This window comes from Crotalus tigris, unplaced genomic scaffold, assembly GCF_016545835.1.
Source record: "Crotalus tigris isolate CLP2741 ecotype Arizona unplaced genomic scaffold, ASM1654583v1 scf7180000023718.2468807, whole genome shotgun sequence".
NCBI lineage: Eukaryota > Metazoa > Chordata > Lepidosauria > Squamata > Viperidae > Crotalus > Crotalus tigris.
Window position 1 is genome coordinate 532,856 of NW_024100137.1, and position 15,200 is coordinate 548,055.

Below are 15,200 nucleotides of genomic sequence, written 5' to 3' on the forward strand. Positions count from 1 at the left end.
CCTATATAGTTTAACTGCTTCAGGATTCTTATGACATCTTAAGTCAGGAGTGTCAAACTTGCAATCTCACATGATGTGTTATGATATATCGCAACTTTCTTTCCATTGTCAGCAATAGGGTGGGGACAGTTTTGGCATGATGCATCCGACGCGCGGGTCGGCAATTTGACAATTCTGTCTTAAGTCATTAACTGACATAAGTAGCCCTCCCACAAACAATAGTTCCAAATTATAACAAAGGCCTGCTGCTTTAAAAGTGTGAGGCCTAGAACAGATTTAAAATACAAAAACTATCTTCTCTTTATTCAATATGCAGAATATGCACAATTGTTTTTACTTGTGGCTAATTTTTAATAGTAAGCATTGCATCTCTGCAAATTACAAATCTAATTATAAAACATTTGCTCAGAAAGAAATGCAACTGTTTGTAGGCTTATCATGCCTTCCTTTGTTCCAACTCCCTTTATAAAAATATACTTTACTAAAAGCTGCCAAGCTTTCGTTTCGTTTCCAAATTTTCCTATATATATATATATATATATATATATATATATATATATATATATATATATATATATATATATATATCCTTTATTATTATAACTCAAGGTGACAAACATACTTAATACTCCTTCCCCCTATTTTCCCTACATAACTGTTAGGTGAGTTGGGCTGAAAAAAACTGGCCCAAGGTCACCACCGCCTTTCAGACCTATGGCGGCATTATAACTCACAAGTTTCTAACACAGCACCTTCCCCACTACACTAAAGTGGCATGTATTTACTGTATGTAATAATCTCATAAATTGTCACTCCGTTGTTAAATTACTATGCCCAGAATACAAGACAAGCTATGTTGTCTCTTATGTTGTACAAAATTTATACTGCAGACCTCAAAAAACCTTGGACCAGATATCTTAAGTCCCCAGAAGCTTGTGTTTGGAGCCACAACTCCATTAAAAATGAAATACTAATATTAGCATCTAGCACAGGGAATGCCCCCATTTCAGCGAGAGTGCCCAAAGCAATAAAGCCAAACACCTAAAACGCTTCATTTCCTTTTTGATCCATTCAGGCTCCGAAGCTTCTCAGGAATCAGATTTCACGTGTTAACGGACCCTTCCTTTTTTCCCCAGTTACCAATACCATTTACTCCTCATTGCAGTCTACTCTGCCTATGGCCAATTGCACCAGCACCACTTTTGCCCGATTCCTTAGCAAGAAAAGAGGAACTCCTCCATCATTTCCCTGCCCGGGTCTGCCGGGAACGATCCATCTACCCTCATTTCCAAGCCTCTCAGCCCGCCCCAGCGACTCTAAACTCGTGCGGCGCCTCCCAGGGATTTGTTTCCGCTGCTTCTCTCCGCACGGTCAATAGGAGGCGCTGTCCCGCGCTCTCACGAGCTGACGCGCCAGTCTAGGCTGCAGCAAGCGCGGCGCCGAGCATGGCGACCGCGACGGGAGCCTTTCCGTGCGGGACGGTCGAGAGCCTTCAGCGGAAGATGTCGCTGCGGAGGTAGGCCCTCGCTTCCTTTTCCAATTTCTCCGACCTCTTCCTTTGCCACAGGGCGGTTGTACGAGTTTCCTTTCGCGAGCGGCGGGGCCCAAGGTTTTCAGGCGGAAACGAGGGACGATCCCGATGGAGGGTGGAGAAACAAACCTCGTGACTTTAAGCTTCCCGCGTGGACCGCCGAGTTGTAGCCTGGCGTTGGGGTGGGGGCTGCCGTTTTTAGTATTGGTTGCTCTGCTGCTATTATAAGCCGGTTGTAGGAGGCGGGAGTTGTGTCTTATTTTGAATGGTTCCCTAGGTAGGCAACCTTGGCTCTTCTTCGACTTACAACAGTTCGTTTAATAACCATTTAAAGTTACAGCCGCACTGAAAAAAGTGACTTATGTTGTTCACACTTAAATGACCATTGCAGCATCCACGTGGTCACGTGATCAAAATTCAGATGTTTGGCAACTGGTTCACTTTTATGACAATTGCATTGTCCCCGGGTCATTATCTTTTTGCAACTTTCTGAGGAGCAAAGTCAATGGGGAAGTCAGATTCACTTAACAGCCATGTTGCTAACTTAACAACTGCAGTGATTCACTTAACAACTGTGGCAAGAGAGGTCGCAAGAGGGAGCAAAGTTCACTTCACAAATATTTTGCTTGGTAATGGAAAGTTTGGGCTCCAGTTGTGATCCTAAGTCGAGGACTATCTGTGTTGCCTATATTGCTGAAATGGAAATGAAAGATAGGGCATCAGTCAGTGCTGGTGCTTGTCAGCTGTAGTTGAAGGTCATTTGTGTCTAATTGTTAGGTATCATTTCTTTCAGAATAACAGTTGGAAGGGGCCTTGGAGGTCTTCTAGTTCAAAAAGTGTTCCTGTGGATTTAAATTTTACTCACCACTGACATATAGGATTTTCTCCCTTTTAAAAGACATTTTTGTCCACACGCATTCTCTATTTGAATAATCTTGGGAGGTGGGGAAGGGGAATAGGTAGAAGCACAAAAACGTGGTGTGGGGATTTCTTTGAATATTAAGCACAGGCAGTCCTCAACTTACAACAGTTTATTTTAGTGACCATTCAAAGTTACAACAGCACTGGAAAAAAATGAATTTTTCATACTTTTGACCTTTGCAGCATCCCCATGGTCACATGATCAAAATTCAGATGCTTGGCAACCAGTTCATGTATATGATGGTTGCAGTGTCCTGGGGTCACGTGATCCCCATTTGCAACCTTCTGCCAAGCAAAGTCAATGGGGAAATTAGATTCACTTAAGAATCGTGTTACTAATTTAACTCCAGTGATTCACTTAACTGTGGCAAGAAAGATCATAAAATGGGACAACATTCACTTAACAAATGTCTCGCTTAGCAACAGAAATTTTGGGCTTAATTGTGGTTATAAGTCGAGGTGTAAGTTGTAAAGTGTGCTGTATACACTTTATATAAACAGGACAATATCCAAAGCAAATTGCCAGTTAAATATAAGAAGCTGAAGGGGGTAAACTATATGGAAACATTTGAGAGGAACTGAACATGATGCAGTGCAAGAATTTTTGCTGCCCAATTTAAGTGTAGAATTCCTCAAGAGACACTTTAATATTGGAGTCAAATAATTGTGCTAGTTGGATTAAACCCAGTGGTGGGATTCAAATACCTGAACAACCGGTTCTCTGCGTGGACATCGCTTCCAGAAATCCATTCTGGGCCTGGACCTCCAAGGCTCAGAATGGACTTCTGGTGGGCCATTCTGGGCTTGGGAGGCCTCTCCCAGGCCTCCGAGGCTCGGAACAGACTTCCGGAACTGGCATCCGTGCACTTCCGGCGGTCCAACCTGGCCCTTGCAAAAAAGGACTAAGGCTTCAGCCGCTTTGCCAAAGTCAACAACAAATTAGCTACTGGTTCTGCCGAACCGGTGTGAACTAGCTGAATCCCACCACTGATTAAACCTTTAAGTTATTCACTTAGAATATTTGAATAGAATGACCCTATTGGCCTTTCACAAAGCTTTAAAAACTTGGCTATGTAAGGTAGTCCTCGACTTACAACAATTCATTTAGTGACCCTTGAAATTTACAATAGCACTTTAAAAAAGTGATTTATGACCGTTTTCCACAGTTTTGATCTTTGCAGCATCCTTTTAATAATAATAATAATAGTAGTAAAGTTGGAAGGGACCTTGGAGGTCATCTAGTCCAACCCCCTGCTCGGGCAGGAAACCCTACACCATTTCGGACAAATGGCAAGTATTAATACCACTCTTCAATGCCTTGGTAAGGCCACACTTGGAATACTGCATCCAGTTTTGGTCACCACGATGTAAAAAAGATGTTGAGACTCTAGAAAGAGTACAGAGACGAGCAACAAAGATGATTAGGGGACTGGAGGCTAAAACATATAAGGACCGGTTGCGAGAATTGGGTATGTCTAGTTTAACGAAGAGAAGGACAAGGGGGGACATGATAGCAGTATTCCAATATCTCAGGGGCTGCCATAAAGAAGAGGGACTTAAGCTATTTTCCAAAGCACCTGAAGGCAGGACAAGAAGCAACTGGTGGAAACTAATCAAGGAGAGAAGCAACCTAGAACTAAGGAGAAACTTCCTGACAGTGAGAACAATTAATCAGTGGAACAGCTTGCCTCCAGAAGCAGTAAATGCTCCAACACTGGAAGTTTTTAAGAAGAGACTGCACCAGATACTCAGCAATTGACTCATTTACGACTGTTGCAGTGTCCTGAGGTCATGTGTTCTCTTTTTTCTGTGACCTTCTGAAAGCAAAGTCAATGGGGAAGCCAGATTCACTTAACAACCATGTTACTAACTTAACAACTGCAGTGTTTCGTTCAACAGTTGTAGAATTAAAATTCATAAAATAGGGCAACACTCACTTAACAAATGTCTCACTTAGCCACAGAAATTTTGGGCTCAATTGTGGTCGTAAGTCATGGACCACCTGTATTTGTCTTTATTATTAGTTGACTGATCATCACAGCTACTATTTGTACTTATTTATTTTATGGGTGCTTTTAGGGTTTAAATGTTTTTTTCATTGGTTTGTAATTTTAGAATTGTAAGCAGCCCAGAGTCAAGTGGTTTATGTCTGAAAAAAAGAATAAATAAATATATAAAATGTAAGAGATTTTTGAAATAAAACATTTTCCAACATTCAAATTTGGTATGCAAAGGTTTAGGTGACTATAGCTGTCTGCAGAGTAGACCAAGTGAAAAATAATGAATGGTTTATGAGTATTGACATTTTTTTCAGCGATCTTCTGCTGGTATTACAGAATTACATTTGCAAATGACAAACCTGTGGACAATGTTGATTGGGAAGGATGCTTGACACAAGCTTGGCACAATTTCACATTATTTTTGTATTAATTTGGACTATTGTACTTTGGAGCTGTACTTTTACATCTAACATTGACTTGAATTTTTGCATATCTCAAATGCTCCTAAAAAGATATGAACAAATAGAAGAACAATATGTGTGCTCAGCTCAAAGACGACTTGTTGGCTTCGTTGTGTATATGACAGGCAAACATCTCTTTTGGATTCACTTTGGATACTGTACATACATTTATTTTATTGAATATGTTTGTGTAAACATCATTGGAGTTGTCATGGCTGCGGTATAAATTTTAGAAATGTTCTGAAAAAAATATCAGCCAATCTACTTCGGAAATCATTGAACAGAAATCGAAATTAAATTTCAGAGCTGGGAAATCTATGATCTTTGAACCCAGTTCATGTAACACCTTGAGCTCCCTCTCACCACATCATCATTTACTCATTTTTTGGGTGAAAAATCCCAATACATTTGCACTATAAGGATAAATATATATATATATATATATATAAAAATAAAATAAATAAATATTAGATGTAACACAGTTAAAAAGCAAAAATATCATACTTTTTTTTTTTTACAAAATTCTGCTTACTTTGCATTATTTCTCATCAAGGTATCTTTGCTCTACTGAAGCTCTTATACTTTTCACAAATATTTCTTAGCATTATTTTAGGCTTTTATCTTAAAACAAGTGAGAATTGCAGATACAACTAGTAATTCATTTATAGATATGAAGGAGAACAGGACTTCTTTAGAACTATCGCTACTTCTATAGTGACAAACCTGAAAAAGGCCTGTTCTCCCTGTATCTATAAATGGTTTCTCAGAATTTACTGTATTAAATTATGTCGGGATCAGTTTGACCTAGGTTTAAAGCACAATTCGGAAAATGCTAAGTCAGCAACCTGACACTTGGCCTTTTTGAAAGAAAAAATTCCACAGCAGTTAAAACTAAAAATTGAGTTAGTTCCATATAAACAAGTTCATCATGCTCTGATTTTATTCATAAAGCAATGTATAAAAGAAAGGGTATGCCTTGTGATCAGGCTTATTTTGCTCCAAAAGATTTGTTTAGCTGCTTGTTCCTTGTTACCTTCTGGGAGGAGGCTTCGTGCTATCTGAAGCAAAACATCCAGATTCAGTCACAGTTTTCCCTGGTCCTTCTCTTCATTAAACTAGACATACCCAATTCCAGCAACTGTTCTTCATATGTTTTAGCCTCCAGTCCTGTAATCATCTTTGTTGCTCTTCTCTGTACTCTTTCTAGAGTCTCAACATCTTTTTTACACCGTGGTGACCAAAATTGGATGCAGTCTTCCAAGTGTAGCTTTACCAAGGCATTATAAAATGGTATTAACACTTCAGGTGATCTTCACATGATGACATATACATAACAAGGAGGGAAAAGGCTACCATATCTGGGCTGCAAAAACTGGAAAACTTACATGGCCCCAAGAAATTATTCTGTACCTCTATGTAGCCATCTAGGAATTGATTTTTTTAATAGATGTGGTAACAGTGTGAAACAGAAAGACCCAAAACTATGTCAGTTTGGTGATTTAAAAAGAAAACACATTTTTAGAATAGTGGCGTCTCATTGCCTAGGCTCACATATTGTCACTGTTTGACTTCATATGGTATAGAAACCCACCATTAGGATTTGATTTTTTTATTTAATATCGGTGTGCCATCAATTACAAGAGCAAAGACCCAGCCAGGAGCTGATTGTAGATCAGATCACAAATTGCTAGTGTTCAGGTTGTGTATTTCTAATTTAGTATGATGTGCCAGTTGGAACTCTGATGCATCATCTCTAGCTGATGGGGCACCAGTCCAAGTTACTCAGTTACATTTCAGGCTAAACAAAGCATGGAAAAGAATTTCCATTGTTTAACTGCTTCTACTGGCAAGAAATGATAAAGCAGCATTTACCAGGATGCTGCTGACAAACGATAAGCCAGAATCCTGAGAGTGGCCATTAACAGGATGTAAGACCCTGTTGTGTCGATTCTCATTAGAAGCTTCAAGGGGCTCAGATTATCAGTAACAATATTTTAACATCTTTTGCAGGAAATGCAGTGGAATGCTGTTACAGCAAAGACATCCCGACATAGTTTATTAATTTGTAATAAATCAGTTTTGGGGAGATAGCCAAGGCTGCCAATGGGAGTTTGCACTTGAACAAAAGTGAAAAATTCTGATAATTTTTCTTCACTAGTTTGTCTTTTCCAAAATTCCCTTGTGTGGAGACTTTTCTCTGTGCTGTTTACGTGTACATGTAGCATCTCAAATTTCAATTTTTTAGATGTGAACTCTGTAATACAGAAGCAGCAAAATACAGATGCCCTCGATGTATGAAATATTCATGCAGGTAGGTATAAACCAAAGACCTTTTTTTTTTTTATCTTAGGTACTGAAAATAAAATAACAGTGTTTCTTTGCTTTTGTGCTTTCAGTTTGGCTTGTGTAAAAAAACATAAAGCTTTATACAGCTGTAATGGAATCAGAGAAAAAGCAGCCTTTGTTTCAGTGAATGAGTTCAGCAACTTAACTCTTCTAAGTGGTAAGAATATTAGTCCAATAAAAATACTCAAAGTACTCTAGGGCTTGGGATAAGCAATGATCTACACTAGTGCAGTGTGCTATATAGTTGTTTATTTTTTTTAAAAAAATAGAATTATAATTTTTTTTTTTTTTTTTTTTTTTTTTGGTAAACTCTTGCTACTGTGCCAGTAGTAAGCTCCTTTTTACTATACTAGCAGTGTAGTTTGTCCGAGTATCCTAAAACAAACACAATAGTATGTCGGATAGAACACAAAGATAGGTTGAGAATATTTTGGACTGAGAATGAGGCAATGTAAGTATATTTCTTAAAAGAAATCTAATCCTAGCACATATAGAAGTATTTAAAATTTCGCAGATTCCAAAGCTTGAAAAAATTCTTGAAAAACAGGAATGGAACTGCACTTCTCAGCAATAATAATAGTAAAATTTATTTGCAGTCAGTGACTAGTCAGATCTAGCATACACTAATACCATCAAAACAGCATAGAGAATTTTTAAAAAATCAGAATAAAATATGAAATCCCAGCTTCTCCATAAAGAAATTTCTCTTCTCCTGGGGTTGTATGATAACTTTATGATTCCAGAAAAAAAGCATGTTTGAGTAAGAAAAACAACAACAGTGTACCCTCCTTCTCTGAAGTTTTCTGACTTTGAAAATAATAATAGTTTTACTTAAAAGGTATTGCAAAATCTTAATTGCTTCTGGTTCTGGTATACATTCTTATACATACTGAATATTTTAATGCTAAAGACACTACTTATATGTGGTTCTTTATATTTTTACATATCAGCATCACTTTTATTTCAGTAAAATGTCTCCTTGCCTTTTTCCTTGTTTTTCTTCTTCAGATTATCGATTTCTAGAAGACGTGGGAAGAATGACTGACCGAGCTGCTCGAGATACTATTTCTCATAAACCCAAAAGCAATCGATTTGTAAATATTCTAAAGAAATTAAATGTTTTACATTTTTTTTCAACTAGAAAAAAAGATTGGGAATGTAAATAATGAAAAGATAAGCATGGAAGATCACATTATATTCAAGGTTACCTTGAAATGGATACACTGAACAACATTTGAAGATTGTTGTGAGGAAGTTTTGAGATACAGATACTGTTAGAAGAAAAAGATGTTAATCTAAACTGAGTTTAGTACCTCTTTAACCTCAGGAAAATAATTGTTGTACTGTGGTAATTCTTAATTAAAATATTGCAACTGTGTCCATATTGGCAACCCAGCAGTTGGGAGAATACTACTCAGTATGCCATATTGTTTTTGTTTGGTTATTTTATATATCATCATTTTTTCCAAGCTTTGAAAACAAAAGTTTAGACCCATGACTATGGAGGGGCCCTGACTTTTGGAACTTCAAATCCAGATTATAAGTCCTCTAAAAGATCCGAGGTGGCGCAGCAGTTAGAGTGCAGTACTGCAGGCCACTTTAGCTGACTGTGTTCAGCAGGTCAGCGGTTCAAATCTCACCGGCTCAAGGTTGACTCAGCCTTCCATCCTTCCGGGGTAGGTAAAATGAGGACCCAGATTGTTGGGGGCAATGTAAAATATATATTATACATTGCTTACTGGTGTACACCGCTTAGAGAGTGCTTGCACTTAAAGCGGTATATAAGTCTCATAAATTATTCAGGTTGATTGTAACTTTGAACAGGAATGCATATATCCCTGCATGGAAGCCCCTGCTGTTATCTTTGTTAAGTTTGAAGGAAATAGAAAGGAAAGAAAAAAGGACAAAGATAAATCACAGAGATTACTAAAATGCCCTCAGAGGAGCTAAGACACTTCAAAATGAAGACCATTTCTCCATGTTTGCCATTCAGTGGTAAAATTCTAGAGCAGGGGTGTCAAACTGCTGGCCCATGGGTTGGTTGCATCATGTGGAGGCCGCACCCACCCCAGCTCTGGCAATGTGAAAAAAGTCGCAATACGTTGCAACACGTCACGTGACACGGCGAGTTTGACACCCGTTTTCTAGAGCTATAAATAAGCCTGTTGTTGTTAATTGCGAAGTCGTGTCCGACCCATCGCGACCCCATGGACAACATTCCTCCAGGTCTAAATAAGCCTATATTCTGCATAAAACAAGTGATACACAAGAATTTTGCAGGGAGCATTGTCCCACGGAAGAATCTTCCATTTTATTGTTTGAAAGATGTGTTTTTCCACCTTTCCCCCCCCCCCTTTGATAATTGCTGCTGGTAGAAGCAGGAAGTGTGTCTGCAGAATGATTAGGTTGAGTGAATGTAGAAAGGAAAATGGTTAAGCTGTTTGGTTTCACTTGGAAGCATCTATTTGTAAGCAGTGCTGACACTATTTGGTTTTGCTGAATAAAGACAGCTTAAGGGAATAACGGCTAGCAAAGTGGAAATTTCTCATTTAGAATTGCAAGAAATAACTAGAGAGGTAATATAGCAATAGGTTTTCAAGGGTTTGCTTTTGATTTGTGTAGGAGACTTGCTATGCTTTGCAAGCACCCTGTAAGCATGTGAATGCCTATAGATGTTTCTTTTAATGTATTCTAGGAGCTCTGCCTCATCTGATTTTTGATATTCTATAGATGTAAGGCAAGTTTGAAAGTACAAATTTCTTGCATATTTATTTCCATATGCGACTTAAGCACTTTCACAATTAAAATATAATTAATGACTGTAAACCAATGATTCATTAGAAGTGCTCCCACATCTCAAGAGCAGTAGAAAGATTCCACAACAATTGATAAGATGGAAAGGAGCAGCTTCATTTCTTTGTATTTGGTTAAATAAGCATTTTATGACTGAACATGCCAATTGCTGGCAGCTATTTGTGCATAAGAATATACAGACTCTCCCCAAAGGAGCCGTTTTGCGAAAGAGCTTGTTTTTCATATATGTGACTTTACTGTGGATTTGTGACTTATTTTTATATGCAAGAATTAGATTTAAGTGTGACATTGAAAATCTTTAGAGCATTGTTAAGGAATTCTGGGATTTGAAGTCCACACATCTTAATATTGCTAAAATTGAGAAACATCAATATAAAGAGACAACTTGTAAATACGTGTTAAGGTTAAAAGATTATCGTTTCTGGTACTGAATATTAGTATATAAACATAGATCTCATATAATTTTATCCAATATAATTTCATGCGATGTTAACACAGAATTTAAGTTCTGTTAAGTTTCATCTAATGTAGCACTGCAGAATTGTATGCTTTTGAAGGCGCATTCATTTGTATAGAACAGTCAATGCCTTCTTTATGTATGCCATTTAAAAATTAAATGAAGGCATAAATAAATAAAATCAAGTGACAGTTTTATGAAAAGGAGTTATTTTACTGAGTAGAGCTATGCAAATCTTTTGAAAGAGTTGTTTCAGAACATTTGGGAACACATATAAACTCCTTCTTTTTGGCTTATTAAAGTAGCCACTTCTTTTTCCAGGCTTGCACAGCTGCTTTAGAAGCTGCTTCCTGTTATTTCTGCTGTGTGAAATGCACACATGCAGAGCCAGCTGGAGAAGCTGCTGAAACCACCTGCAAAATGGTCCTCCTTGAATGATTGAAAAGAGCTACTGTGTACCCATCCCTGTTTTTTCTGAAGCATTTCTTCCAAAGGATTTGCACAGCCTGTTACTGAGATAATAAAGCATATACTCTAGATAAATTCAATCATTTTTGAGCAGTCAATTCTACAAGATAGGACTTTGAGAATTGTTGCTGTTGGATATATTTTCAGTCTTGCTAACCTTTAGTGAATAAGTCCCTCATAGTGAAGGCAAAGCCTTAGAGCAAGGGTATCAAACTCGCAACATCACGTGACGTGTCACAACGTATCGTGACTTTTTTGCCGTTGCCGGCAATGGGATGGGCGCGGTTTCGCTATGATGCATCTGGCCCACAGGCTGGCAGTTTGACACCCCTGCCTTAGAGCCCCATATAGAAATGGTTTGAACATCTCATCTATTCTGTGAAACGTGATACATCTGCTTTCAACCTAACATTCAATTATGGTTTACTTTTAGAAAAGTAAGTTTGTAAGAGCAAATTTTGCACTCCTGTGTTTTATAGTTGGGTCATGAGGAGGTTAGAAGGTTTTTCTGCTTTAGTGACTAAAATTTAAGCTTAATCTTCACTGTGGTTTATTGAAACAAGATTTAGACATGACAAATTCAATGAAAGCAAAAGATTCCACGATTCTCTTAGTTTCTGGGTCTTGAACATGTGAAGCTTGGCCTAGTAGTGCTAAACCGCAATTTCTCAAAATAATTCTTTAAAGTAGTTCTCCTTTTAAAGCAATTCTTATCCTTGCATTTGAAAACCCTGCATCTCTCATCAGGTAAATTTTCTGAGAAACCGAGCTCGAAGATGCAAGATCTGCTTGCAAACTTTACCGATTGGCTTCACAAAGAGACGAGAGAATTCTACTTTCTATAGCAATAAGTAAGTTTCTGGCTACTATTATCAGCATGATGTTAGCTCAACAAAGCCCTTCATTCTAAATATGGCTTTTATGTGTAAGTATGTTAAGGCGAGCAAGTGATGAAATTCAGCGCAATGTCAGATATATTCTGCCACTTACATACTTGGTGCACACATCACAACTCCGGTCTGAAAGGGTGTCTTCTTGATGCATGCTAATAAAACATTATCCAGCTATAACCTCTGAATTATTTTCAGTTGATCCACAGGGGTCCTGATTGCTTTTCACCATTCTGAATCAAGTTGTCCTTTGACTGATTTATATTTATGTTGTTTTCTCAGTGTGTACTATGTACAGTATGCATTTAATTTTGTCATCAGTATAATGCGATAATAGCAGTAGAATGAGATAAACTTTCTAGCTTTATTGCAGAGAATGATGGAAAAGAAACATGATTTTTTCATCAACAAGGAGATGCTAATACACTTCATTGGTTTCAAGGAGCATAACTGAATTAGATAGGAGGCAAAGCTTTTATGTAACAACACAGATAAATCTATAAATCGTGTCTGCAATATTTATGCACAAATGTTATGCTCTGTCTTAATAGCACAGTCTGTTTTAATAACTGTTCTTTCAGTGGATGAAATAGACATTGATCCACAAAAGCTTATGCGTAAGGCTTTTTGTTTTCTTGCAAAGAGTAACTTGGCTATAATTCTGGAAACCAATAGATGGCTCTCTTGCAAATATTTTGTATTACTATAAGGCATTTGCAAGAAGAAATTAGCATAATGGCCAATATACTTCTATGCTCGAAGTAGAAATCTGTATCTAAGTAGGAATATCACAAAAACATGCAAAACCTCCAGCTTTAGTGATCAAGACAGTGTCAGATTAAAATTTGCAAAAAAAGTTTGTAAATTTTGCAATAGAAATGTTCTCATCTTGCTCCTGTTTTCAGCAACATAACTCAAATACCTTTCAGTTCTGTTCAGTGAGTGAATACAGATCATTGTAGCAATAAGGTGATCACTTATAAAAGTTTTGCTTAATCAATGAGTTGTGCAACTTAAAATCTTTAAATATTTATTTCAGATGCTGCCTTAGGACAAAAATGTTGATCAACTCCTAAGATAATGGTGTTGGTTGCTAAAAAAAAACAACACCTGACTTATTTCTAATTATATCAGAATATTATGTAATCTTACTAGATATAATCATAAATGAGTTTATGTTTGAGTATTAATATGGCTTTCCATTCCTATGATTTCATTGTTGTCTTAATGAACCACAATAGTACTTTTTGCAACATCATGGGGTTTCTAAAAAAATACATAATCAAATTGGCTGAAAGACAGATGCTTGGCATATAAATGGTTTATGTCCAGTGAACTTATGATTCATGCTTAATTCAACTGATCAGTAGTTAAAAAGAATAACCCCTATTCACAATTACTTTGACTTAACTCTTTTTTAGCTGCTGTCCATGTAAATACAAAAATTGACATAGATAATTTCTGGTTAAAGTTCCCACATCTTTCATCTCTTTTTCTTTTGCCTAAAGAATCTTGTAATTATTCTTACTATAAAAACAGCTAAATTTGTTCCTTAATCTCGTGAATTGCAATGGCCTAATTAAATTTTCTGGGTAAATACTCATTTAGTTCCCTTTTTCATCATGCTGAATTTTTTCTAAGAAAAAGGGAGACTGTGGCACTGGGCAAACAAACAAACATTCCAATGGAAACTTCATGAATAATGAAGCCCAAGCAAGACTTCTCTCCTCCAAGCATTAGTCATTGCATCCCCTGGGAGGCTGGCTGCAGTTTCCTGAGTGTTTCCCCCCCCCCCCCCCCCCGTCTTTCTGTATGTTGATCTACACATGCTTCACTGATGGCCCACACAGCGCTAGAAAAGAGCTATAGGATATCAACATTCACTTTTGAAAAATTCTAGAAGCCAGAACTTGTGTTATCAGATATAGGCTGTGCTCATCCCTGATTTAATGTCTTGTTTATAAATCTCTTGAAAGTGAAAAATATGGTTTCTATGTTTTTCTTCTGTCTTGTCTCAATATTTGGTGAAGGGCTTTAATGCTTTTATTCCCACCTTTATTGTTGAAATTCAGTTAATGTGGCTCTAAATTTTGTTGGCAAAAGAATTTCTGGAGACAGTTTTCCTGTGCATTAATAAAATGAAAGCATCAAGTGAAAACATCTCAATGTAAGATGCAACCAATAAAGAAGAATTGCAGGATAATGTGTTTGCAAATGAATACAATAGATACGTGATAAAACCTATAGAACACTGGACTCCACCACAGATTTTGCTTCCCTTACATACCAAAGGAGGTGAAGTATAAATTGTGCCTTTTTTGAGAAAGAAGAAATAGTGTTGCACTGATAATTAATATTTGCAAAAGGCTTCTACATTTTGTCAGCAGAATAGAAACTGAAAAGATAATTTCAGAATCCTATGTTGCTACTAATTAATACAATAGAAAGAGATTGGGTAGAGCATAATTTGTTCAAACAGTTATGGGGCAAAGAGGCAACCCTCAATCAGAATAGAGCTGGAAGGGACCTTGAGGTCTTATAGTCCAACCTCCTGCTGAAGCAGGAGACCCTATACCATGTCAGACAAGTGATTGTCCAGTCAAAGGTGTTTTTAAATTTATGTGAATAAATACATAATCTGACTATCCACTGCTGTTTAAAAGACCAATGTGCTAGATAAAAGTATAATCCAGTAGTATTACACCGTAACTCCATAAACCTCTATCTGCATTCTGCCTAGATGTTCATGGAAGTTAAAGACACGTACATCAGATTATCACAAGATTGATAAAATTATGTCAGTAACTAATTCATCGTTTGTACAAATTAGCTCCCAGAAACCTAATTCTGAAGAAGCACCTTGTTATGGCCCTACATTACAGATATAATTCCAACATTTAGTTGTACATCGTTAGGTAAAGGTAAAAGCCAACAAAGAGACTTCACACTTTTTGAGAACAGCTTCGGCATACATACTATCTGTCGTCTCCAAATTCCCTTACTACTTTGCATTGTATTTGTAGAAAAGAAACAGATTTTTCAGAACCTCTTTGCAGTGCTTGCTTCTCTTTATTCTCCTTCTATTTATACGTGCCAACTTCTTATTCTAGTCATGAGTCAACTTCCCTCCTTTCTAAAAATGTTAGTTGCTTTCTTCCAAAAATCGTTCTTTTTTCAGACTATTACCAGTCTGCTTGGGTAATTTATAAAGTAAAATTATTTTATTTCATCCTAGCAAAACATGAATCTTTATTTCTAAGTAAAGATTGAAAAATGCTATACATATTCCCAGGCTGTTACATCCAACAATTT

General features: G+C 37.1%; 1 protein-coding gene across 7 annotated transcripts in view; it reads left to right on the plus strand.

Annotated features, from left to right (window-relative positions):
- Positions 1-1,345: 1,345 nt before the first annotated feature.
- The window catches only part of ZNHIT6 (zinc finger HIT-type containing 6), a 42,584-nt gene continuing 28,729 nt past the window's right edge, over positions 1,346-15,200 (plus strand). For 3 of the 7 annotated variants that reach the window (XM_039320972.1, XM_039320979.1, XM_039320976.1), the window contains exons 1-5: positions 1,364-1,516; positions 7,159-7,224; positions 7,310-7,416; positions 8,268-8,353; positions 11,746-11,849. In XM_039320972.1, coding sequence (XP_039176906.1) covers positions 1,446-1,516; positions 7,159-7,224; positions 7,310-7,416; positions 8,268-8,353; positions 11,746-11,849 — 434 coding nt within the window. In that variant the 5' untranslated portion in view covers positions 1,364-1,445. Of the gene's footprint in view, positions 1,517-1,570; positions 1,809-7,158; positions 7,225-7,309; positions 7,417-8,267; positions 8,354-11,745; positions 11,850-15,200 lie in introns of those variants that run through there. The other 4 variants (XM_039320974.1, XM_039320978.1, XM_039320973.1 and 1 more) reach the window with 4 other exon arrangements.